General features: G+C 47.0%; 2 protein-coding genes and 1 non-coding gene across 3 annotated transcripts; all 3 read right to left on the reverse strand.

Annotated features, from left to right (window-relative positions):
- Positions 1-215: 215 nt before the first annotated feature.
- Positions 216-20,372, reverse strand: LOC118791676 (protein FAM53C-like). The gene is made up of 5 exons (XM_036549139.1): positions 20,322-20,372; positions 14,382-14,643; positions 12,866-12,923; positions 8,525-9,375; positions 216-1,480 (listed from the first exon to the last, which is right to left on the reverse strand). Exons 2-5 carry the CDS (start codon positions 14,451-14,453, stop codon positions 1,196-1,198), a joined length of 1,266 nt encoding a protein of 421 aa, XP_036405032.1. The 5' UTR covers positions 14,454-14,643; positions 20,322-20,372; the 3' UTR covers positions 216-1,195.
- A 2,135-nt stretch (positions 20,373-22,507) lies between these two features.
- slbp2 (stem-loop binding protein 2) lies at positions 22,508-26,241 on the reverse strand. Its single transcript, XM_036548580.1, has 8 exons — positions 26,195-26,241; positions 25,510-25,644; positions 25,347-25,399; positions 25,287-25,311; positions 24,968-25,051; positions 24,485-24,631; positions 23,691-23,882; positions 22,508-22,577 (listed from the first exon to the last, which is right to left on the reverse strand). The coding sequence occupies exons 1-8, from the start codon at positions 26,239-26,241 to the stop codon at positions 22,508-22,510; spliced, it is 753 nt and encodes a 250-aa protein (XP_036404473.1).
- A 656-nt stretch (positions 26,242-26,897) lies between these two features.
- On the reverse strand, positions 26,898-26,970 carry trnav-cac. The gene has a single exon. It is a non-coding gene; the product is annotated as a tRNA-Val (tRNA).
- Positions 26,971-27,139: the final 169 nt, after the last annotated feature.

Below are 27,139 nucleotides of genomic sequence, written 5' to 3' on the forward strand. Positions count from 1 at the left end.
CCTCTTTACAGTTTCAGATCTTCATGCACAGTTGAACACACAGGGGGGAAAAAAAAGCTACTTCCCCTAGTCTGATCCAACAACCCCCAACCACCCCCACCATCCACCACCATCCACACACAGGACAATGGCAATTTTTTTTCTCCAAGAATCACAATGTACACCAACATGCTTTTCTTGTAAAATTAATCTCTAATAAACTTTATTTGTACACAAATTGTGTAAGAGGAAATTGCCATCTTGTAACACATACAATAGAAATCATCTCCAAAAGGCCACCGCCCTCAGCCTCCCAAGTGGCTTCTTCACACACAGGAAAAAACTGTTTTAAACAAATTATCACTGTACAATACAATATTACATTGTGCCCTACAGAGTATGACTGCAGCATCTGATCTGTTCCAATGTATTCATTTTAACCCTTTTCAACTGGTGCTTCCATTTATCCATTTTTGTCCTTCCCAGGATCAAAGTTAAAGTTTGAGTTGTAGAGTTCAGAAAGATAAAGAAAACATCAAAGGTCAAATAAAACCATTTATAACAGCTACACATTTTTTTCCATTTCATTTGCTGGTTTGAAAAAAATCTGGCTTTTTCTGTTAAGGCTTATGTTGATTCCAACTGATCTGACTAGATAGGACTGCAGAACGGACTGCAAAAAAGATGTGCAATGTAGTACTGCCTTTGTGCATTAAAACAAAAAAACCAAAACATGAGAATTCATTATCGTCCAAGCAAGTCGATTCTTATGACCAAAAATGGACAAAACAGGAAAGATGGAGGAAAAAAAAAAAATAAAGCTAGAAAGCCAGTGGCCAGCTGCGTGAAAGGCTTCCAAGTTTTTCCCTTATGAGATTAAGGGTGCCGCAGGGAGCGCCCCTACACACTCAATTTCCCATGCACACTAAGGGACTGGTAGGCATCTCTGGAACTCCAGTTGTTTTAACACTAAAGGAGCTTTCAGCAACTGGCCTCAGGTTCTGGAATGTATTCCGCTGGAAGGACAGTGTCCATGGCTACCTGCATTAATTATCATTATCATTGTTGTTGTTGTTATTATTTTCGGTTTATGGACCCGCCAGCTCGAGTCCCTTGGGAGGGCAGCTGTGTTCCTGAGAGCACTCCCATGGGTTTGGGAGGGGATGCAGAATGAAAGCGGTAGTTAGCAGGGAGAGTGGCTTTTCTGTTAGCTGTGTTAATTCTCCTCTATGAGGGTCAAGTCCAGTTCTGTACAATCCCTCTCGAAAACACTCTGCTGCGCTGCCTCAATGTCACTCTTCCTCTCCCCTTCTTCCTCTTCCTCCTCCTCCTCCTCCTCTTCACTCTCGCTCAGGGGACCAATACTTGTCCTCCCCAGTCCCTCAGCTGGCGAAAAGGTCCCCCGGAAGTCCCCCAAAACAGGCTCCAGGCCGATACAGGTACCCCCTCCACAACCCAGTGTGGCCCGTTCCAAACAGCTGAGGGGATCCCCACTTCGGGTCTAGAAAGACAACAGTGGCAGAGACAGAGAGAGGGACACATCCATCATTATAGACAAAACTCCACTGATTGGTGTTTATGTTGCTCTGTTGAAGTCAAACAATGAAATCCAAACAGTCAGTTATGACAATTTTTAAGCAACTTAAAACGGCCACAGAAACAGATTTTTTTTCCCACCTAGCAAACCTGGGTATGGGATCTGCTGTGTGTTTAACAGAACACACAGCAAGACACACAACCTAGTCTTCAACAGCTCCTCTCTGACAAAGTTCTCTGGTTTCAGTTTAAGGCTGCAGTGTGGCATGTTTTCAGGTCAGGGACTGCTTTAGCAGGCCTGGTGTGTGTGTGTGTGACCACAGCGTCTTTGACAAGCCCGTGCTTCAGCACTGGAATGTGGCCTTGTTTTGTCTACATGTTTCAGTATGCACAGTGAAGAGGAAAAAAAAAACAAGCAGCAAGTGTCTGAAAGTTTAATTTTCAAAGAGAGACTTGTAAGCAACATCTACAAGAGCCTAGGGATATCAGAAATATGGCACATAAATCTTGCTGACATGTTAATGGCACTGTGGCCTGGGAAACCTGTGCAGGATCCAGATTCTTTTCTTGTTCTTCCACCCTTTAAACACTCAAGTTCATGCTGCAAACATAATGGCACAGCACTGCCAGAGGCACAGATCTGGGCACAGATGCATACTTTCCAGAATACCGCCGTACTGTGTGACGTCTTTGTGCCCTTAATGTGGTTATTAACAAAAGACATTGCTGCACTGACACTATCCCTGCCTGTACCGACATTTCTGATCATAAAACACCTCCACACATACAGCAGATACTGTAAACATCATATCAAGTTCATATCAACATCCATAAGTGTTTGAACCGTTTCACAATCTCAGCCCACACACACACACACACACAGAACACAGTTTGAAAAGATAAAGAGAAAAATGAAAAACAGACAGGCAGAAACAGTACACCCTAAAGCCTTGTAGCTGGAGCTCAGGAAAAACCTGAATTTAACCCACATTAACACCTCATCCCTCCCCGTGGAGAAAAATGCAGCTGGGCTGATGAACATACGAACTAAACGCAACCTCTACTCGAAACTTCGGGAACTGTACGAGGGGCCCATGACTTGGGAGGCTAGCACAGAGAGAAAAGGAACAGTGAGCTGAGAGAGAGAGAGAGAGAGGGAGAGAGAGCATGCTGAGTCCTTTCACAGTCTCAGCAGCTGTATGCAAAGTGTATGCAAATGTGTGTTTGACTCCCGGGGTCTGGCGGGGCGCTTGCCTGCTTCCACCATCAGGGCTGCTCCAGCACCGGCATCACAACTCAGTGTCTGGGTGTGATGTGCGTGCCAGGGGGAGATCTACAGATCCACCCCCCCCCCCCCCCCCCCCCCCCCCAGGTCTACATCCTACATGCATCCCTAACCTCTGTCCATTTATCTACATGACCCCCTCACAGTCTAACCGCGTAGAGCCGGTCTATTTGCTGGCCTGCTCCCCGCCTGGCTGCGTGACGAACCCTGTCCTTGGTGATGCCATAGGGTTATTAGCACTTCAGACCTCCAAGCTCTTTGAAGTGGCTGTGTGTGATCCTGCCAAGAGACAGAGACGCTGCACCGCAGGGGGGGGGGGGGCTGGTCAGTACTTTTCCGCATGGAGAGACAGAAGGGGGGGGCAAGACTTTCACAGAGCACAGTGGAATTAATACGCCCCCCCCAACAGTGGCCGAGACACATGTGGCATGCCATTCCAAACATGCAGCACACACTTACACAACCCCCTGGCAGCTGCACCACTTCAGCACGGTGAGCATTCATATGCCCCGTGCTCCTTTGGCTCCTCTGCATCATATCCAGCTGAGGGTTGGCCACAGTAAAAAACAAAAAAAGGAGTCTCCACTTATGGCCAGCTGTAGGTGAGGTGGGGGTTGAAAGCAAGTCCAGGCACAGGTACAGTTAAGCAGTATGCCAACTACTATTCACATCACATCACTACACATCTGAGGGATGTAGGTGTGTTTTTAGTATCAAGAGAGGCAGGCTGCACAATCACGAGTGAAAAAATGTGATCACCATTAAATACAATTTTTTTGGCCAATGTGGTTCTCTATTGTTACTAATTGATCCCAGGTTGAGAGAGATCCCCCACTGGGACACTGCTGAGGTGATTCAATTTCATTGAGAGAGCACAAAAAAGTTAGTGCTTCCTTGTTTTTTTTTATATAACATTAATCCTTATGAGCACGGTCTCCTTACAGTGATAGACTGGTGCCATCAGTTAACATACAAGGTTTTGTGAAATAACTAATTGTGTAGTGTTACCTGTATTCAGCAGCACGAATGAAAGCAAGCCCAATTTAATTGCAGTTGGGCATAGATCCAGCAAGCACAGCCTGATTAAAATTGTAAATCAGAACTCAAACACTATTCTACATGGAAAACATGATTAATGTCAGGGAGGTGTCTCTTCTTCAAAACCCTTGAGCATACGGTTTTTAATCATCTGTCTCTACCAGGGCATTCCTGCCAAATGGCTTCGACGGGCTAGATCAACCCCTCACAGCTTTTCAAAAGGAGTTCCCCAGGGCTCTGTGCTGGACCCCCTTTCATTTTCCCTGTCCACAAGATCACTTGGTCCCGTTATTTTGCACAACTGTTCGTCTCATTTCCTCCATTGGACAATTAAGTCTTGTCACATAACTCTGCTTGCCCAACTGACGTCTCACCGTGTATGCGCAATCGTTACTTGATCCTCAACTTGGCCAAGAGCGAGCTTCTTGCACATTCTAGCCAAGGTTTCTCCCTTCCAGAATCTTCCAGGATCACCCTTTAAAACACCCCAGTGTCAGCCTCCCAAACCACAGGGTGGGATTTAACAATGGCCTGACCTTTGCAGACCACACTGCAATGGGCAGTAGGGGGTACAGATTCTTCCCACACAAGATCAGAACAATCCACTCTTTATTCACCATCTACTCAACAAGGCTCCTAATCCAGGCCCTGACCCTCTTCCATCTGGACTACTGCAACTCCCTCCTTACCAGCCTGCATGTACAATCAGACCTCCTACAGCTCATCCTGAATGCTGATGCTCGGCCCATGATCTTTCTCCATTGGCTACTGCATCCTTTTCAAAATGCTGCTGCTTGCCTGCTGCATGGTTGACAGACTCCCCGTATTTTCAATCCATCATTAGACCCTACACACTGGCCACACTGGGCATGTGTGTAGGTGTTTTTCTGCTGTTTTACTGTGTCAAAGTTTTACTGCAGGGTATATTGTGGCTTTTTTTGTTAGATATGTTGTAGTGTTAATATACAATATCTTGCATTGCAAGTATATATGCAGCAGTTATCTCTATTATCTGGTGTTACCACATGTTCAGATGTAGTCAGTGGTGTCCTGTATGAACAGTCCTTCAATCCACTTTATTAGATATACTTTGTACACGCATTCTTTAAGTCACCCCGGATGAGAGCATCTGCTAAATAATAAAATGTAAATGCAAATGAATATATACAGATTTTGTCTCTAGCTAGCCAACATTACAGGCAGTGATCATTCATTAACTGAAAAAACACTTCCATTTCCTGCTCAGTGTTGATGCTCTGCTAATCCTTCACCAGGCTGTATATTTTGTATAAATCTGATCAAAAAATTTATCTGTGCAATCAGAACTGTATGCTCTTGCATAACAAAAGGGCTGATGCTGCCAGTATTTCCAATAGAGGATAAAGGCAGGAGGGCCCTGGGGAGAAGTCCTCCAATGTTAGGTTTACTGACCCCACAATCCAGTTAAAGCAATTGCATTTCTCCAGGCAACCTCTCCTCTTGCCATCCTTACACCCTTTTAGAGCGGAGTTTTATAACTCTGAATGGCATGCCAATAATATAATCAGCCTTTTCTCCGTTCTGCTCTGTAAGAGAAAATCCTCTGACTGTCCACCGATCGGTAAAATGTTTGCTGCTGCAAGCTGAGGAAGCATCGAAAGCGAAAGATTTCACATTTTGTGGCTCAATAGGTTTTTTTTTTTAAACCAGTGGCAGTGGTGGAGGATGGGTAGTTTAGAGTTTAGCTGGGTAGAGGTTGGCCAGTTTCCTCGTCATGCTGTTCTCTGCACCCCCTGACTCATCAGGCACATGCAAGTTGCTCAGATGATGTCAGTGGAGAAGCGGCCATCTTCCAATGAGCATCTTCCAATGGGAAAACAGTCACAGTGATGCATCTGCTGAGGTTCTCTGGCCCATTCACCAGCTCACCATGCTTCTGTGCAGGAGGGAGTGGTGCAGCTATCCCCTTTCTGGCTGAGGAGGACAATGGCTTGCACACACAGACATTGCATTTAAACATGCATATGTAATTTCTTACTCAATGTTTTCCTTTAGGATTTAAAATTGAATTGTTGTGGTATGAGATATAAAAGCATACCAATCTTAGGAAAATGATTTACTTTTTTGGTTTACCTCTTCTAAAAACCTTGCTTTTGGCATGGCACAGGTTAATGTTCCGAGGCTTGTAACATATGAGCCAGGCTAGTATCAATGTTCCAGTCTGGCCGGACAGCGCAAATATTTCCACCCTCTCATTTCCAACCCTAAATAAACTCTCTTAGGTTGTCTTTGTGTGGTATGCCCACAACATGAAATCAACAGGACCATACTGAAACTGTCTGACAGGATACCAAAAAAAAAAAAAAAAAACCCCACAGAAACAAGCCCTGAGCTGGACACACCATTCATGTTGAGTTCACAGTGCAGAAACACGGACTGCACGCTTCTTTCAAGGTGCACTGCGTTGGAACGGTCCCACGCCCAAGTAGCGCTCGCAAAAAGGAAGCGGAGAAACGGACAGAAAAAGGGAACTGATGACGACACTGCACAAGCAGGAGGGCTGGACCCGCGCGCACACAGACTGGTTAAATATAGCAGGACTTTCTAGATGCCCAGTGGGACAACAACTGGGCCATCACTGAGGAGTGGACACACAGGAATGCGGAGAACGCGGCCCAACACTCCACAGCAGATCGCTGCAGTACGGGCAGGAGTGCCAAGAGGGCTATACCCCACCTCCGGTCCAGCCCTGCTCAGACAAGCAGGTAGGGGTTAGCTGTACTCTCCCAGGGAGGGGGTGGCACCGGAGCCCCACAGCATCCACCCCTTGTTCTTACTAATGATCCTAACATAAACACTCCAGACTGTGGAGAGGGAGAGAGGAGGAGAGGGAATGGGGGTGGGGAGCTCAGAGCACAGGGCTCAATGAGGGAAGCAAGCTGGGGGAAAGAGAGGGAGAGACTCAGACACACTCAGGGAGTGCTCCTCACACACCCACCCTACATCTCAAAAAAGAAAGGCATAATTATCCCCTCTCTTTTTTTCCATATCTCCTCTCCTGTCCCTCAAGCACAAATCCAAACGTCGGGCTGTGTTCCTCCTCGGGTAAATGGGAGAGGGGGGTTGGGTGAGGCACGGCAGGAATGGGGGAATGTTTTTGAATTCTGTAAAGAGACCATTGTTAATGGAGTCTCAGGTAGGCGTGCGACCCCCCCACCCCACCCCCCTTCCCCCTTCCTCCTTCCTTTCCCATTCCTGCCCCGACACAGACCCGATCCAATTATAATTCGGCTTCAAAGTGCCCCTGCGATGTTGGACACATGCATGCAGAAAAGCTCGCGCACGCAGTCGTGGTAATGAACTTTTTCTGGCGGAGGGTGCAGACTGATGTCCTGTGCTTTCCGAGCAGCTTTTTTTTCGTGCTTCGGCTTTGCGGTGTAAAGTTTTCACGTTTTGCTGCGCCCTGCCTGTGAGATGTTTCTCCCACACTCTCACCGCTCTTTCCCTCGCTGACAGACACGCTACATCTAACATGAGTAACAACAGGAAACGCAGGCCTGGAGGGGGTTTCTCCGCACTTACCCCATAACAACTATTCTGCACACACAAAAGAATTTACATCATAAAAACACACACGACAAATCATAATATCACAAGCTGTTTTTTAAAAAAAAAAACAAAAAAAACTTTTTTTCCTAGATTCATAAAAAGAAGTGTCAGCCACCCTATAATTTTGCATTAGTGTAATGATAAAAAAAAACTTTTTTTGAACAGTTATTAAGGATCACTATTTATCTGCAATTTTTTCCAATATGTTGTTTCACAGATTCAAAAAAGTACTTCTTTTATGAATTTGCAAAAGGCTCAAGTTCTACAAAGCTGCTGTGCTGCTGTTGGCAGAAGCCATTCTCTGGAACATTCCAGAGACAGACAGTGGCACACATGGCAGAGTCACATGACCAGCAAGCAGACAAACTCATGTGATACACTCACCGGTCCTGGCAGGGTACAACGTTCAGTTCCGGACCAGGTACCTTCCAGTCACTCTCACCTGCCCATTTACATGGGCAGCAAGTAATGTTATCTATGTTATATATATATAATGCAATCCATTCTTTGAAACAAGTGTGTGTGTGTGTGTGTACATGAGATATTTGCGAATGTGTGTACAGTACAGCAGCCACATTACCCTTTGCTCCTCGTGGTGGAGCTCACAGTGTTACATGGTGGTGTGTTACACGGTGTGTGTGTGTGTGTGTGTGTGTGTGTGTGTGTGTGTGCGCGCAAGTGGCGCGGAGGCCCCCCTCTCCAAACAAATCAGATCACCAGGAAAGAGGAAGCAGAACAGCTGGCAGGCGGTGGCTCTGTGGGAGCGGCACTGTTAATAATCGCCGCCTGACAACAGGCAGGCCATAAAGCAGGACTGTAAAGCTGCCAGGGGCCGGGCGCTGACGCCCCGCGCCGGGACGCAGGCATGCGCACACCCCGCAGAGCTTCCGCACTGCAGCCTGCACAGTGTGACCCTTTCCAGGAACACCAGAGTGGAACAGATCTCTCTTTGTGTTCGGGACAATGGGGATCCCTTTCATCCTGTGAGCAGCAGCAAAAAAAAAAAAAAACTCCCTTTCTGTACAGTTTTACTGCCTGTGGTTTCCCCTGCCTGCTCCCCCCCCCCCCGGCCCCTTTCCCGCTTCTCCTGCGGCTCACCTGTGTCATCTTGCTGAAGTCCAGGCCGGGCCGCACGCAGGGGAGGGTGTCGGGGTCGTGGCGGCGCTTCAGGCCCGGTTTGCGCAGGTCGCAGGGCTGGGAGTGGCAGCGAGGGAGCTGGGGGGGGAGGGCGCGGCGTGACGAGGACGGGGTGCTGCAGGCCGAGGAGGGGGACGGGGGCGCCGCCCCCACCGCCGCCGCCACGGGAGGGGCCGGCGGGTACGGGGGAGCCGGGGGCGGGGGCAGGAAGTGGGCGGCGGCCTCGCGGATGTGCACGGGGGAGAGGGAGAAGCGGCGCTGGGGGGGAGGGGGCGGGCAGAGCGGGGATGGGGAGGAGGAGCAGGAGGAGGGCGACGGGAAGAAGCAGCAGCAGCCGCCGGCCCGGCCCGAGTCCGGCGGCTCCCAGGGGAAGCTCCAGGGCAGCGGGGAGTCGGGCGACAGTGCCAGGCTGAAGAAGGTGGGGCTGGAGGAGGAGCGCAGTGAGGAGGTGAGGGAGGAGCTGGGAGCCCGCAGAGGGCAGGAGCCGCCCCCGCCCCCCCCGCTGTGGCAGCGGCGCTTGACGGGCGTCCAGATCTTGGAGGCGCTGGGCCGCCAGGCCGAGCGGCAGCGGGACAGGTCCTCAGGCACCGACAGCGAGCGGCAGTGGCGTTTGGGGGGCGGAGGGGGGGGAGGGGGCGCCCCCGGGAACGACAGGTCTGTCACCGAGGTGCTGGGGACCAGGAGACGGCGCGGGGCGTCGCCCTCCGAGGCGGGGGCTGCGGGGGGGTCCAGAGGGGCCAGGCCGGCCGGCGAAGTCAGCACCTCCCGTGGGTTGGGCTTGGCAGGGGGGCACAGCTGCCAACAGCTGCTTTCTGTGCAGAGGGCGAGAGAGAGAAACAGGATGAGTGAACCGGTACAACAATGACACACAGGAAAAGGCATGAGCAAAAATTAAAGGTGACAATTCTGACGACGTACAAAATATACAAATAAAGACACCCTGAGTCAGAATTAGAAAAGCTTGTGTGCTGTGAAGGATAGAGGGAAGATTCCTTTCTGATCACTAGTTATACATGTACAGGAGGACTGGATAAGATCCCTACTTTTGCCTCTTTAAACAACTACAAAAACTGTCGTTTCAGAAGAAGAGTGTAAAGTGTCTTTAAAGTCTCTTTAATGCACCAGGTAAGACACCCCATCATGACATGCAAATGGAGCAGTTCTCTTATGTCTACATGCATGAGGCAAATGAGCAAATTCCTTTACTAATAAAACAAGATGAATAAAATCATGAACTAAATGCAATGTGACACAGCCAGTGTGTGTAACACACGCTTTCAGATAACGACCATCTAACAGCATATGCAGACCATCACCGCACGGCACACACACCACTGCCCGAATATCGCACGCGTACACACCCAGAACACTCTCACATGCATCAGACATCGCTGACACACACCCGCAGGCAGCGGGGGAAGATACTGAGGGAGGAAACTCAGTGTGACAGCCACCACCCAGCGGAGCACGGGCCCGCGTGACAATCGAGGCAGGAGGAAGCACAGATAAGGAGCGGGGAGCGGGCAGAGACCAGGGACAGCGGGGCGAGGCGGGCGAGGCGGGCCGAAACGACGCGGCCGTCTGACAGGGCCACCGACTCCAACACCTGGCCTGACATATTGGCCAGAATAGAGAGAGAGAGAAGGAGAGACAGACAGAGACAGAGAGACACAGAGACAGAAATGCAGAGACACATAGAGAGGGAGAGATAAAGAAAGAAAAACAGAGACAGGGAGACAGAGAGAGAGAGAGAGAGAGAGAGAGAGAGAGAGCGCAAAGGGCGGAGGGAGCAGCATCTTATTGTTTTATGCTCGAGTTAGTATCGTTTCCTACGGCAACGGGGCTGGTTTAAAGGTCTACAGAAGTTGAGAGGTGAGTAAAACAGAAACCGAGACAGTGCTGCCCCCTCCATTTCCCTCTCAAGGTGCTGCCGTCTCCCCTTTGATCTGTGTGGCAGAACAGGCAGTGCTGTGCAGTCCCACCAGCTGCCTCCTCCGTCGCAGCGGCTCACACGGCGTCAGCACTGCTGCAAGCCTTCACTCTCTCGCATAACTCCGGCAGAGGTGTGAACCATCCTCTCTGCCGAGGTTCGTGCTTCTGAGGCGCACCAGTGCGCACGCACGCACGCATGCACGCACACACACACAGGCACAGACACGCACGCACGCACGCACGCACACACACACACACACACACACACACACACACACACACACACACACACACACAGGCACGCACACACACACAGGCACAGACACGCACGCACGCACGCACACACACACACACACACAGGCACGCACGCGCACACACACACACACACACACACACACAGGCACGCACGCGCACACACACACACACACACACACACACACACACACAGGCATGCACACAGGCACGCATGCACGCACACACACACAGGCACAGACACGCACGCATGCGCACACACACACACACACACACACACACACAGGCACAGACACGCACGCACGCACACACACACACACACACACAGGCACGCACACACACACACACACACACACACACAGGCACGCACACAGGCACGCACACAGGCACGCACACAGGCACGCACACACACAGGCACGCACACACACAGGCACGCACACACACAGGCACACACACAGGCATGCACGCACACACACACAGGCACACACACAGACACGCACACACGCACGCACATTGTCTGTATTGTATTGTACGACAAAACGTGGAACAAAGTAACCACACACACATTCGTACACCACCAAAAACACCAGTGCGGGCAAAGAGCACTACATTTTCTTTTGGGACAAACTGCACAGGGTATCTCGCATGCACTGATAAGGGAAACAAACAGGAAAACCAACCCGTGACAGAGTATGAGCCCGAAACCCAGAAATGACCAAGAGAACAGCACCGCGCTGATCTCCTCACTTCCAGCTGAATGGCAATGTAAATGAGGAAAATTCAACCGAGAAATTCTGCACATTCCTTACGGTGTTTCACTCACATACCCTCGCACACTCGAGGGGTGATCTCTGTGAAACGTCCCCATACTGACTGCCTTTCGAGAGGTACCACTCTAAATTTCACTGAGAAGCATGTCAGGCAAACACTTAATCATCTGAAAACCTATTCAGAAGGAGCACTTTGAAAAGACATTCAGAAAGTGTATGCTAAAAGTATACTGCTACGCAATATAAATAAATACAATAGTATGCTACAGGCCTAACTGTGTGAAACATCCAATCCTTAAAACTGAAAGGTGTCATTCTCATGTTGAATATTCTTAGTCTAATCAAAACTAGTCACGGCTCCTCTGACGCACAAAAGCACAGTATTCCTTGTAGTTTCACCGTCATTTGATACACACTTTAACTTTCAGAGGCAGTGGTGCTACTTAATACACCTGCCTTCCTGCATGGAAAGCTGGGGTTGTATGAGCTGAAAGGTTTTGGCTCAGGCATACATACTGTGAAGAAGGCAAATGCCACACATTTTTTGAAAGATGTCTAGATAACATTCATCTCAAAACATTATTAAATGGTTGAGGGTGCTCAGTTATTTCAATAACGTTTTATGCTTTTTTCCCTTTTAACCTATTTTTTCGAATGCCCAGTTGTATGCTAGGTTCGTCTCACCAAGATAACCACCACATCTTTTACCGAGAAAAGATGAACGCAATCCTCAGTTATATTTTGCACTGTAAGTCACACAGGGCGGGACAGTTGAGTTGGCCATCACTGGACGTTAGGCACCATTCCGTTGACATCATTTGAGCAACTCGCAGGCATCAGAAAAGCCGCAGCGTAGCCGAGAATGGCGGAACGAGGGAACCAACGTTCCCATCCCTATCCCCAGCAGAACGATGCCCATTGGTTCCACCACCGTGGGCTCACAGTCATTATCAGCCAATGACATGGCTGGGATCAAACATGGGCTGTAGAGCTCAGCCTGGACTCGAGGCGAGAGCTTTAATCACTGAGCCGCTTGGGAACCCTCAGTTCAAAATCTTGATTCAGTTTCTTACCTCCCTTCTCTGCTCATTTTCTTTTTCTAATGACATTTCACCAATTTGGGGAAAGACGTGTACAAATGCCAATCAGAGGAGAATGATCTCTAACGCAATTCATATGCACCACAGACAGCAAAAGCTACAACTATATTCCAGAGACAGAAAGAGGGAGAAGGACGATAAAGGTAAGAAGGCAAGACACAGGTGTGGAGGGAAAGGAGACCAATGATACGAACAGGTGTTAACGGACACCAAAGGCCGAGGGAAGAGGGGAGAAGGTGGCCTCTTACCTGGCATTAATCCATAAGTGGACCAGCAGATTCTGGGGCTGTGAGATTCAGGCACAGGCTGTAAAAGAGGCACACACACTCAGAAAAATGACACAGGAACCCAACGGAAGGACAGACTGACTCACCATGTAGATCATTACATGCACATACACGCATATACACATGCACAAACATGCGTTCTCACTACAGACATCACACAAGGAGTTTCCCTCTGAACAGGTGAATATAAATATAAATCTGTGTCAGATGGAACCTTAAAATTTTCTCTTATCAATGTAGATGTACATTTGAGGGGGGATATATGTATATATTATATATATATATATATTCTGGGTATACATATTCCCATATACCCTGTATACTAATGCTAATGAACTTTGTCTGACTGATCACATCACCACTCATGGCCACATTTTTGCTGCATCTCTGTGCTTTACCAACGCAAAGCAGAGGAGGCAGACATTTGAAACCATAAGGGCAAGAAGGCAGAGGGAACCTCTAGTCTCATCTTGATAAGCAATAATGTGGTCGTTCCCAGGGATATGACTGAGCATGAGATTTGGCAAACGTACCAGCCTCAAAGCCATGTATCACTTGGCAGGATTTGGTAACAGGACGTATGACTTCATAAGGGATATTACGCAAGACACAACTTCTTTTAAATGGCATTTAATTTATACCAAAGTAATACAGTATTAACACCAGCACAGTGCTGTCTCTCGACTACGCACCAGGAGGGTGAAGCAATGGCAAAAGTTGTGTCAACATGGTAGATTTACACAAAGCAGCGTACAACTGTCTGCGCCATGAAAGCTTATTCCCCCAGGGTACAAACATCCACAGAGATACACATTCAGATATAATATGACAATACACATGTGCACACGCACACACGCACACACACACACACAGAAACAGTCAGCCCAGTATTTCTCAACCCTACCCCTGGGGACACAGTGTGTAAGTTGGTTTCTGTTCTTCAGCATTAATTATGCTTTGACAGAACTGTTAATTGAATACTGATCTGTACTTAACATCTCTGGACAGCTAATTTGCTAATGGTCCTGTACGACAGACTGTGTTGTTGGGGGGTGCATCAGTGCTACTACAAAGATACAAGTGCAGTACTTCAGGGAATCATTGTAGACCATCGAACAGCTCAGTCAAAAACATAGAAATTATCATCAAATTGTAAAATTTAGTCATGACAAATTGGTATTCAAACAGAAATTTGATTAAAACTTTCACTTGTACCTTTCCGGTGGGACAAATGCCTTCTGAACTATACATTTGTTTCACAAAGGGCAGGCTGTCATGCCTATATCAATATTGGGTTAACAGCTACAACTCAGCCCATTAAAAGCTCAGCTGGAGGGAAGACCAGCACAGTATGCCTCCAGAGCCACTGTTGGAAAACACACAGAGCAACAAGTTGTGTCTATCCTTGTGTCCGTATGACCATTTCACATAAAAAAATGGACACGGTCTCAGGTAACGACAGCCAATCAGCACTCACCAGGTTGAGAGAGAAAGCCCTGTGGTCATCCAGACTCTGGTTCTGCAGCTGTTCCGTGATCAGCGTCACCATGGCGAGTCGCCTGGAAGCCGGAGAAGGGGGAGGTGGGGGAGGCAGGGGGGAGGGGGAGGGAGGGGAGTGTCCGTCCGTCTGTCCGTCTGACTGCGAGCGCCACGCTGGCTCTGGCTCCGCCACGCCTCCACCAGCCAGGCTGCCCCGCCCCAACTTCACTGAGACACTTTCATCACCACCATCACCTCACCTAAGCCGAGACAGAGATGGGGAAAGAGAGGTACTTTACTACATACTCATCTCCCCCGCTGACCAACGCTCCGATCATAGCCACCACCTCCCCTGAAAGAGAGAGGGAGAGAGAGCAGCAGCTAATTAAGTACATCATCCATTGACCAACGATTACATCACCACCACCAGCACCTCCCCTGAGTGAGGGTGAGTCACTTTACTAAGCAGATCATCCGCTCTTCTCCATCACCACGACCTGCTCACCTACAGCGAGTTAAAGGCCAGTTTCCGTCAGCCATGCCCAGCTGGGGGTGGAGTCACAAGTCCCTGTCTGGTGCACAGTTCAGTCAAGATGTGTAGGGTAAAACATACAAAGGGTAGGACCACAGACTGACGGAGTGACCCAGTGATGAAACCCCATTTTCCATCCGAGCTTACAAAGATGGGGGAATTCCCCGTGACATTCTGATGATGATTAGTGTTGTCAGTTTATATACCACTGCAGATTTCTACAACAGCAACAATTTGACCTGTAATATCTCAAATTATTAGCTCCCTACAATTCCGAAATAAAAAACACTTAACAGTGAAACACAGACAATATCCATATTAATGTGTCCAATAATGGTGCAAATTATTATGCATGACTTGTTTTTTTTACTTTTTATGCAAAGGATAACAGTCTATATCTGAGGAATGTGTAGCAACTTGCTTGCTCTCTGTAAACATGTAGGTGGTTACAGTCATCAACACACATCAAATCAAGACATTGTTCATTTCCTTGTCATTTAATATAGGTATAACATTATGACCTTGATAAAAAATGCATCAAATATATTTGCGAAAGCCAAATATATTTGCGAAAGCATACATGAAATAAGCCAACTTATGATTAATGATGTTCAACCAAAACAAGAATTAGGTGGGCAACTTGGGGGTTTAGGAGGGGACTTCTAACCAGAGGATGCAGGTTTGACTCCCAGGGAGGGAACTTGTACCTTTGAACAAGGTACTTGACCTGAAATTTCTTCAGCAGATATCTGGCTGTATTTAATATGTGAAAATGTAAAGTATGCAAACTGTGTGGGATAAGGTTGTCTGCTAAGCAAAGGATGTAATGTAAGAAGAGTCACTCTCAATAAGCTCACAAGGTGAATGTCACAGACACATATTTCCAATCACATCACCTGTCGTGGGAAAGTCAGATTGTACCAAGAAAATCGCCTTCCCAAGGAGACAGACAAAGATACTCTCCTGATCACATACAGACAGCCAGTGAAACACTGACAATACCAATGTGTAGCCAGTGATTTATGTACGGACCAATAATCCCTAAGGTGGGTTCAGTCGAGCAAACTTTACCAGTACAGGACATTCAGCAAACTGTATCAAAAGATCCGTGCACAGGAAGCTGAACAAGCTCTAGCCAAGGGAGCCCAAATTGGTCACATCACCATTTGAAGCAGACTGACTATAATAAACCCCAAGCAGACTCAGGGAGGGACAGGCAGCCACAGGTCTGCAATGCACCGTCTGCAACACTACAGCGACGGAAATGAAATACAGCAGACCACAGAACACGACTTAATTTCTGGGTGTTGTGGGCTGGGTCGGTCACCGAGCACTGGGTTACAGTCATCATTCAGGGCTCTTACGCGGAGCAATGCCCGCACTGCCAAATAAAATACAGCAGAACTCCGTGTCGCTGCCTTTCTCTTTCAAAGAAGGGTAAGGAGAGTTAAGACTTCATGCACAAAGACCCCCCCCCCCTCTCTGCCCCCACAGCAGCCCGGGTTAAACACTGCCACATGTAAAAGCATTCGGGTCCTGCAGAGAGCTTTCGCCTCCTCCCCCACACCCCCACACCCCCACACCCCCACCATGAAACACTGATCCCTGCTGTAGCTCCCTCACCTGCAAGCTACAGCACAGGGGCCGGGGGGGAGGCACGGCAAACGCCCCAAGAAAGCGTATGCGCACATCCGTGCTTCATTGGTAACGAGTAGGCGTAATTGAAAGAGGAACTCCCAGTTTCAACCATTCTTCAGAGCGAGATGAACCAGCAAAATGCCCCATTTCCCGGTTCTCCACCCTGTATTATATTCTCAACCACAACAATCATATCTAACCCCAAACTCTTGCAGCTGCAGGCTGAACATGTGTCATTCTTCCCTTCTGTTTCTCAATCTTGCAGTCTCAGTAAGACCTGCTGTGCAGCTGTACAAATGCACCAACACAGCTCCTCTATCAGCATGGTCTTACCCAGCAAATTATGAGATTCTCACTGTAAATCTTGACATATGATATATTTCACATGCATTTACATATAGCCAAGAGCTGATGATAACTGTGAACGTGGGACCCATGAAACCCTTGAAAGACACAAAGGAAGTGTTTGAGGCCATCCAACATTATGACTAGTCGTCCAAAAAAAACATTCTGATGCAGTCAAATTACTGATGACGCCTACATATGGATATCTCCATACCATTGACAAATTTGGAACCTACATACTATAGCTCATTCGCAGCTTGCTTACTTCCTGTACAATGTAACAAGATTTAACACCAAAAATTGTAATTTCGCCTTGAGGGAGTCCCTGTTAAAGCCATCTTTTCTAGACTTGCATGGAGGCCGAGTACTCCTCCTCGGCTCTCCGGGCTCCTCACGGTACGACCGGAGCGCCCTCTCCTTCCTGCCTGGGATGTTCAGCCAGGCCAGAATCAACTTCAGAGCGCGGTGCTCCCCGCAGGAGCCTGGCCACTCCATCTCACCGAACTGCGAGAGTGCAGCGCAGAAAGCGCGACCCCAGGATCTCTGCCCGCGGAGTGGGGGGAAGAGCTCAGCGGAGGCAGGAGGAGGAATGTGGGGGTGGTTAAGGGGGCTGACTGCATGTCATGCTGCTTCTGTTGCAGAAACAACAGACAGGCACAAAAAAGGAAGAGAGCAAAGCAGGAAGGAAAGATTAAAAGGAGGAGGGCACAAAGCAGATAGAGGATAAGCATGTGTGGATAAGTACAGGGCGAATGCAGAATAAAAAAAGCAGAGATGAGTAGCTAAAGACTGAAGAGTATCAAAGGTAGCAACCCTCAGTCCTGAGACCTTGTGAAAGGAAATATCGTGATTCAGGGCATACCGACAGATCTCAACACATTCCTCACATGCGTGTACAAGCAGCTGTGCCAGCTCCAACCGTAGGCGCAACATCGGTTCAAAGGCATTACACAGTATCACACGCAATAGAATGTCTCAGAAACAGAGAGAATCCCCTGTCCGATTGAAAAGTTCGGGATGGGTGTGATCGTTTTTCTGGTCTGATTGCTTGCTTGTGGATCTGAATGAGGCCGGTTCTAGGCAGCAGTAGGCCATTCCCACAGCCGTGAACAATGCGTGTGGCAAGAGCTTACAAAAGCACTCGCATACTCGGTCTCCCACTCTCCACTCCCTCCTCTCTCTCTCTCTCTCCCGTCTGTCTCCCCCTCATTGAGAGCATGCCGTTGTTGCTGGCTCTTTCACGGCTGAATGGCGACAGGTGCCTGGGCCAGCGTGCAAACTCACAGGGCCTGCTGCTACACTGAGCATGCAAAGCACCCAGCCCCGCACCCCAACGGGCAAAGAGCCATCCGCACACACACACACTGCACAGAGGGGTGGGCTCCAACCAACAAATCACAATCAAAAACCAAAAACTAAGAAAAATGTTCTGATTAACGGGGGGGGGGGGGGGGTATCAAACACCTGTGCAGCACTATTCACCTTCATCGTCCCCGCTACCTTCAGCAATGTGGGAAAAGCACTGTGAGACAAGATGACAAGACCCGTAGCGTGTTACTTTCAGCGTGACGCACCTACAGTGCTTTGATGGCTCTTTTTATCAGACACTTCTGGATGCAGCAGCTTTGCAGAAACCCCATCCTGCCAAACAGGAGCATTTCAACCGCGTCCCAACCTTTGAACTGATCCTACTGCTTGTGGAGCAGAGAAGAGGCAGCCGTCAGCAATAAAACTCAGAACTGTGGCTACCATGAAACCACATGCTTCAGAAATGGCTAGTTTGTTCTGGTCAGTTTCCTCAACCCATATTAGCTGCTCTGACTCCAACTTAAAAGGGAAAGGTTATGAGGCGTCATTAATTACAGTGGCCTTTAACATGCTCATTCCTGACATTTTATACGTTCTGAATTCCTTCGTTTATGCGGCGAGGGAAAACTTTCTACGTCTTCTTCACTTCGATGTACAAGCCTCATGGACTGAAAATATATTTCTAAACGGGATGCATTCCTAAACCAATGACGAAAACAATATCGTCCTGCAACTGTGAGGACACGATTCTCTGGTTGGAGGGTGAAAGTCTACTCAAAACGTGACCTAACTGCAAGGCGACAGACAAAAGAAACAAAACGGCCGACGAGGTTTCTTCACATCGTGTCCCCAACACGATCAGCGAGCGATCCACATCACTTTAGCTCGGTGCACAGGAGGAAACCCCGAACGGAACGGAACGGAACGGCACGGCACGGCACATGCGGCCCGGGGTGCAGGGTCGGGCAGTGCAGTGCGAGACGCTGTGGAATCGGGCTGATTTAAAATGGGTCTGTTCCTCTCGCCAGTTACCTTAGTAACGAAGCACGGAGAGAGGGGAAGCAAGAAGGGAAAAGGGAGCTCTGAATATAGAATAGCTAGCTAACTTAGCTGACGTTAGCTACATTGTCAAAACACTGCCATGCTTAATCATATTTCGCATAATACTCAGGGCTAGATATAAGTTAAATGAATCCATTATTCATTAGCTAGTAGTTAGTTATGAGCCGACTGCATTGGCAAAGAAATACTGTCCAGCTAGCTAACTAGACCGTTAGATAACTAGCTAGTATTAATGTTATGCACTAGCTAACAGTCACTAGCTCTCTCAAGCAATTATGCGAAAAAGCCAGCCAGTCAGCTACTGCAGCTAATCGTTAAAGAGTTAACTTAGTGTCAATACCGTGCTATTTATAGCTGGGCACCGTGTCCTGTAGCTATACATATTCAATATTTATTTACTAGCAACCAGTGCATTGCAATCCATGTTCGCTTCGAGAAAACACATGCATTCGCTAACAGACTAGCTAGCTAATGTTAGTCATATCACTAATTAAATTAGTCAATTAGCAAGCGAACAGGCTTTTCTTTACTGAACGGTTCGTCAACTCGCTAGCTAACCTTAGCCATGCTAGCAAGGTAACGCTGGCTAGTTAGCTAGCTAGCTATCTCACGTTAATTCAGCTGAAAAATAAATGACACAGCTTCTGTGTAGCCTACTGGCTAGTCAACGTTAGCTATAACGGGACAAGAAAACAGACAGCAAGAAGCCAGTGTCCCATTTAGGAGCCACTGACGAAAACAATTAGAGAAATTATAATCGTGCTTTTCAACACCGATGGCAAACGTTGGGTCAGGTTAGTAAATAATGTCAATACGACAGCTAGCCAGCTATGCTATTCACAGTACTTGCAAGCCATCCAACCAGTTCGCTGTTACAAATAAACATTAGCATGGAGGAAACAAGCAGATAAACTAGCATGATACCACATGCACATTCAGAATGCGCCATTACGCTCCAAATTAATGTTGTGGAAAAATCTGTTTTGATTTATCTTGGCTTCCTTGCTAGCTAGCTAGCTAGTTAACGTTAGTTACAGGCTGTATGTGTATTACCTGCCCGAGTGTCTCCTTAGCAACCGAGAGCAGCACGGAGCACCCTCTGGCCTTGCGCTAAGAATAAATACTCGTTGGGAGAAACCAATTCGTAGGTGCAACTGCAATATTAGATTTTATGTATTTTCGTAAAATAACAAATCTGCCCTGTAATAACCCATAACTTTGCAAAAATATAATACATTAATTTTAAATGAGGTATACTACTGCATATCATTCTTGTTTCTCCATTTTAACAAACCCATTTTAGCTGTCGGCGCCCTTAAAATATTCGTACATCCCTTCTAGGTGACAGGAAACGAGAAAAGTACGAGGGGAGAACATATTAAACATTATTTACGATGTCATGTCAAACCATACAGTAGAGAGCTTGAAATGTGAAACTCATACAAAAAATACGCATTAAAAGGCAAATTAAACATTGTGTCCACAGATCGGCAATACGAAAACCATACTACCCCTATGCCATGAACTCTAGCATTTGGACTAAGCCATTAACGTTTGAATTATAGGTAATGTAGTTCGAAGGAATTCCAGTTCCCATTGGGGGGCGGGCTGGGGGCTAAACAGTTTTTCTCGTCTTCACAATTTAATCTACCTCTGTAAATACATACATACACACGTAACCATTCCATTCACAAGAGAAACTAACAATCAGGATTCTGTGTGGAGGGGGCAGGAGCTCCAGACTAATTCAGTGTTGCATGTTGGCTTCACAGAAATGCTTGAACAAATTTATAAACAGTGACACAGAACAAGTTCTTCAACAGAAGAGAAGCATTATTAGGGATGCCTTCATTGGGGGGGGGGGGGGGGGGGGGTGTAAAATAACCATCCGTATTCTTGCAGTGCTGTTGAATACACATGCAGTTTCCTCAGCTGAAATCCACCTCTCTTCCTGCTTCACCAGGACATGTAACCAACCACAGCCAAACACTAGAGTTTGGACTCTCGTGGAAAATGTAGTTGAATGGTCTCCTGCCTCCTTGTGGCCATTCAGAGTAAGGCAATCTTTGTTCCTCCAGCCTAAAATCAGCACTTACAGGCAGCCTCTATAAAATATCTAACTCATTCCGTGATCTGACCAGAACAATTCAATAAACAAGACATTGTTCACGCAGCACACCTCAAGCAACACTACATAGCACACACTCTGATGTAGGAAGAGACACTGGAAAAGAAACTGATCGACAGCTTCCATTTGACAGAAATTCAAATGTCCAGAGAAATGGCAAACATGAAAAATTACGGTAACATTATAACAGTCATACTACTACAGTGAACAAAATACACAGTAGGTCACACTTTTTGAGGACTAGGAAATTAGAAACCCAAAAGTGAAACCAGAAGTACAGTTCAAGATTTAAAAAAAAAAAACTCATTTTTAAATAAAAGCCCAGTGAATATAGAACTCGTTTTATTAATTCCGCTTTGCATCAGTACTCAACAAGTACAAAATGACAGACAAGCAAAATAAAACAAACTAAAACAGATACCACTAAACAAGGTGTCATTTTCACCCCCTTTTCCTCCAAAAATGTTCCTCCCTAATAAAAACCGTGACTGGTGAGATACAGGGAAGGCAGGGACAAGATGAATGAATCGTGGACATTTAAGCACAAGACTGACAGACAGGGCATATGGCTAAACTGAGCTGTACAAGGTGGCTCCAGACCCACATTACACTGGGTGAGTGCAGAGAACAGAACTGAACATGTGAGGAACTACATGGGAGAGAGACAACACGATTTATAAATTCACAATGTTTTAGTGACTGCCACAAAATGCACTAGCATGAACAAAAAGAAATGCCAGAGATACAGTGGGAGTTTGCCGTTTCAACTCAGCATGGCTAAAATACGTGAATGTTACTGAACAGTGAGTGCGTGCGGTGCAAAACTATGATGTAAGTGTGTGTATGCACTTGGACGCTGAACTAGTCAGAGTGGAGGGATCAAGTTTACACAAAAAAAAAAAAAATAAATCAGCTGTGATGTTTTATGGTCAGCACAGCACCCTGTACATCCCTAAGTCAAGCTCAGTGCAGGTTCCAGCATAGCTGGAACTTAATCACTGTTGGTCTCCATAGTAGCGGTTGCCATGGTTGAACCTTTGCCCCTGAAGACGCTGGCTGTGGTCAGTCTCCAGAAGGAACCGCAGCCACCCGAGCACATTCTCCTCAGCAGTCAGCTGGGTGCTGAAGGAGTATGCCAGGCCAGGCTGAGAGAGTGGAGCTTGAGGTCCAGGGGCACATTCCTGGGAAGAAAGGAGAATGGAGCTGGAAACACATGGGCAGGTACACGCACGCACACACACGTGAACGAATGTGGCCACAGACATTGCATGCAGTTCATTCATGTCTTATTTCCAGATCAGGCCACGTGCACACAATGCATGTTACTATAAACACAGATCATTCATTCCCAGCACCATTTACACACACACACACACACACACACACACACACACACACACACAAAAATGTTCTGCAATCAAAATGGCCACTGAATTGCAAGGCTAAATTTTCAGCCAACCAATCCCACCTGCGATGAGACCCAGGAACTGTTTGGAGACACCTGGGCAGGCGGGGAAGGTAAGGGGGTCTGTGCAGCTATAGAGTCTACTGCCATTTCAACTGATCTTCCTCCTCCGCACAGCTCCGTATTCATCTGCTCAAGCAACCCTTGACTGAAAGAAGGTGAAAGGTAAAACATTTCAGTTACGGTCCTTATCTTAAATGTGTGGTGTACAAAAATCCATTGTATGTTAATGTCACCGTTTTGTTCGAAATGCACTAGAATTCAGTGCTGGTCATGTATTATGTTTTTGACTTTACTGAAAGTGAAACTGAGGGTTTTTCTCCTGAAGCATTTCTGGAGGGGAAAACCATGCAAAAATCTCACATCAATTAAGAAAACAATGACTAAATACACTACTTTGCAGAGGCATAGAACAACCTACTCCTCACATTAATACAAAGGCTGCCCAATTACCATCACACACTTCTAACCTCAGTGAACTTTACATGAAATGAACAAACAGTTCTCAGAGTCACTGTATGTTTGCATTCTCATTCATATCCTCACGCCACAAAGATTACACTCTACTGAGAAAGAGGGAAAAACAACAAAAAAAACAAACGGAGCCAAAATCAAGGAAAGCTGCAAGCAGATCAGTCCCAGAAACTATGTTAGAAAGGCTAGCTAAAAATAATTTTATTGCATGTCTCAGTGCCTCGAATAGTAACCAATTTAGAAACACAGACACAAACAGTCAAAGTATAATTTTCAAAACTCCCAAAAAAGTTTAAATAAAAAGGACAAATCACCATCTAAAGTGGTTGCCACACAAAATTACATCAGAACTCACAGATGGTCAACTGGGTCCAACCCATCCGCATTCCCTTGTGGTGCCCCAGGCGCATCGCGGAGGGGGTCAAAAGGCGGGTCCCAGGCATGCAGAGCCCTCCTCCATAGTCGAACCTGCATGTCCCAGGAGCGACGGCTGTATTTACGGTATTTGTTGGGGGTGCGGGGGTGCAGTCCAGGGAGACGTAAATGCCTTCAGATGTACAGACAGAATTGTAAACATCAGATCACTGCAGCCCCTTCTCACCAATTGCAGAGCCACTCCTGTCTCTGTACCTGAAGGATGCCAATGTCCTTAAGTCATTAATAATCTTGTATGGGGTCTGATGAGTGGTGGGTGGGCAGTGCTGTGTCCTGTTTGCTCAAAAGACTAGCTTTCTAAACTAGTAAAATTTATTCCAGCAGTGTGTGTAGTACAAGCATGATTCCTTTCTTGCAAATGCCCCCTTACAAAGATACTGTTTGGGTAAGTAACTTTGCCCAAATCTTCACCATTCAATTGAACAGTGCCCAGTGTTTGCCAAAGACATCAGCCTCATGTTTTTATTGCTCTTGGAAAAAAAGAAAAGATCATTAAAAATCACATCTTAAGGAAATCAGTTACTGCCAGCTTAGGATGTTTTCATCCACACCCTCAGTATCTGTCAACAAGGCTAGGCTAAATGCAAATTGAGGCTTCAGTGGAAAAACAAACCCATTTATAACATAGCCAAAATTCCTGGTAACCCAAAACAAAATGGCAACAAACCCGTTGTAGCAGTCTCACACCCACACACAAGCTCATGCTGCTCGTACTTTGGCACCTGCTGGAGGTAATTCTGGTAGCCACATGTGTTTTTTCCATACTGGATCTGCTTCTGCCGCCTCTTCAGTACCGCCTCGTTGGTTTCACAGCGGGATGGGTCCAAAGGCCGGGTGCAGCTGCTCACCTCTGGGTGCGTCCTCCTGGGAAAAAAAAAAAAGTCAAGCCTAGCTGGGTTTCAGTACCATGACGCCTCATCGGTAAATGACACCCCAGACAAGTGGGGTTACTCATGTGTACAACTGTTCTACAACAGATGCAAAAAGGTGACAAAAAATTCCACTCTTCTTAAGTGAACACCGCCCCCCCCCCTTCCTCCACAGCCGGAAACAACTCGAACTATATGAAGTAATGAGCTCAGAATTTGTGGCTCCATTATGGATGTGCCACTTCCAACAAAGGCACACAGCAGACAGACAACAGAAGTCAAGCACATGCAGGCAACAGAATGACACCCAGACAGCCATGTTTCTGACCTCCTGAGTCCATCCATGTCCTCTGTCCCCACGGCAACACTGGCAGTGGACATCCTCAGGATACATCTTTCCAGGATTGAAGACCTGATCGGACAAAAGGCAAGACTGTAGATGGGAAAGGAGACAGACAGGTGTTCTAGGACTACTCCACCCCCTCCCCTTTCCCAGTGTGATGCTTCCGCAGCTGTCACAGGAACTAACGAGGCAGCACACGGCAAGCATGAACACAGCGGTGCAGAGTACGAGACAACACGGTGTGTGTGGCCATAAGTGTGCCATTGCAAGCAATGATTCTGGGTCTGAATCTGAATCTGGGTACCTGCGTGGCTTCTGTGCTCCAGCACCAGGATTGTCATCTCTGCTCAGATCAGAGAAGGAGGTTGCTGCCCCAGAGTTACTGCAGAAGATGGAGGGGGAAGAGGAAGGCTTAAACTTTAGCAACATCTGCAAAAAAAAAAAAAAAAAAAAAAAAAAAAAAAAAATGTACCTGGGGGCAGAGTTCTATGCCCCTTCTTTCTCTCTCTCTCATTGCACCCTCTCACCTGACTAAGCTGTCATACACACTACTGCAGCCTGGGAGAAGCCATGGCTCCGGGCCACACGGATGAGGGCCTGGCCTGGTCACAGGGCCCTCAGGAAGCTCACACAGGCCTGGCCACAGAGGCATCGACCATCCCCTGAAATGATGTTGTGCGCAGAGGACATGTCTACAGTTAGACAACCACTCCGACTTCACCAATGGCCCTTTGATATTTCAAGGTCAACTTGTTAATCAATAATTTCAGGTAAGGACCAAGGTAAGCAATACCTATAATATTTTATATTATTAATATAATGTTGCATCATACAAAAACAATGTAAAGCGAACAAAAAGAGTGCAGAATGGCGACCTCCGGCATCATAAAGCAATCCCTACATCGAATAACGTTTAGTGGACTCCGTGGCAATTACATATTCGTCAATAACAACACGTGCGCAATGATGTAAAGACGTTCGGTTAACAAAAGATGGTTTAGCCTTCTTAGTCTGCCCACCTCAGAACAACAAAACCACATACACTGGGTAATGCAAATACTACTGTTACTTTCAAACACTGCATGTACGTGGAGTAAATTGATAGATTCAACATTAGTTTGTTTGGTTGATGGTCAGCGTCAACTGGAGAGGAAACATGGTGTATAAATAAGGACACGACAAGCTACACCAAACAAACGAAATTTTACAAACCCCGGTTCCAATGGACTGTGCACCGCAGTGTCTACACGTGTTGTCATGCTGAATCTGGCAGCAGCCAAGCTGAAAACACGCCATGTTTCTCCCAGCAGCTTTAAATTAGCGCCAGGTGCGTTAACTCCCGCCCCCTTCGAGGCGGGGCATTGCGCAAGTAGGCTAATGTTGACTCTGGAGAAACACAGATCTTTATTTTCAAAATAAAAAACATGTGGCTCTGTTGTTATAGCAAGAATGTCAAGTCATGGGTTTGCCTATGCTCGACTGGCGGTCTCCGTTAATCTGTGTTCAGTTTTATCTATAAATCATAGGCAAATCAATGAACTCTGAAGACAGGTCCTTATCATAAATGGGTGATAAAAAAGCACAGTAAGTTTTTTTTTCCCAGGATGGTCAAGATAAACACTAATAGCCTATATCCTGTTTGAGGAGTTTTACATTTGCCCTGTTACCGTTTGAGTATCTAAGTAATGGGGGTATTTCCCCCGTGAACACCGCAAAGTTCATCGACCAATAAGCGGGCACATGCAGGAAAAAGTGTGAATGTCAGCATCATCGCCGGTCATTATTTGACCTCAACGATGTATTAGATGCGCATACACTGTAGAAGAGCGAGATACTCTATATTTGCCATGCAGTCTTTATTTATACTTCACCATTCTCTATATTAGATCTTGGCATTATGGTGACAATGAAAAATTGTTCCCGCCCGGTTTCGAACCGGGGACCTTTCGCGTGTGAGGCGAACGTGATAACCACTACACTACGGAAACTCACGTCAACGGGTAGATAATTTGTAAAACAGAACCGATCTGACCGTGGGCCTAATTTCTATATTATGTCCTACAGTCGATTGAGTACATTATCTATTTGCAGAAAAGTAAAGCCAACATATCCATGTTGACATGCATATAGCTTTGCAAGCATCTCCAAATGACACTT

The sequence above is a fragment of the Megalops cyprinoides genome, chromosome 16 (assembly GCF_013368585.1).
Source record: "Megalops cyprinoides isolate fMegCyp1 chromosome 16, fMegCyp1.pri, whole genome shotgun sequence".
NCBI classification, from domain to species: Eukaryota; Metazoa; Chordata; class Actinopteri; order Elopiformes; family Megalopidae; genus Megalops; species Megalops cyprinoides.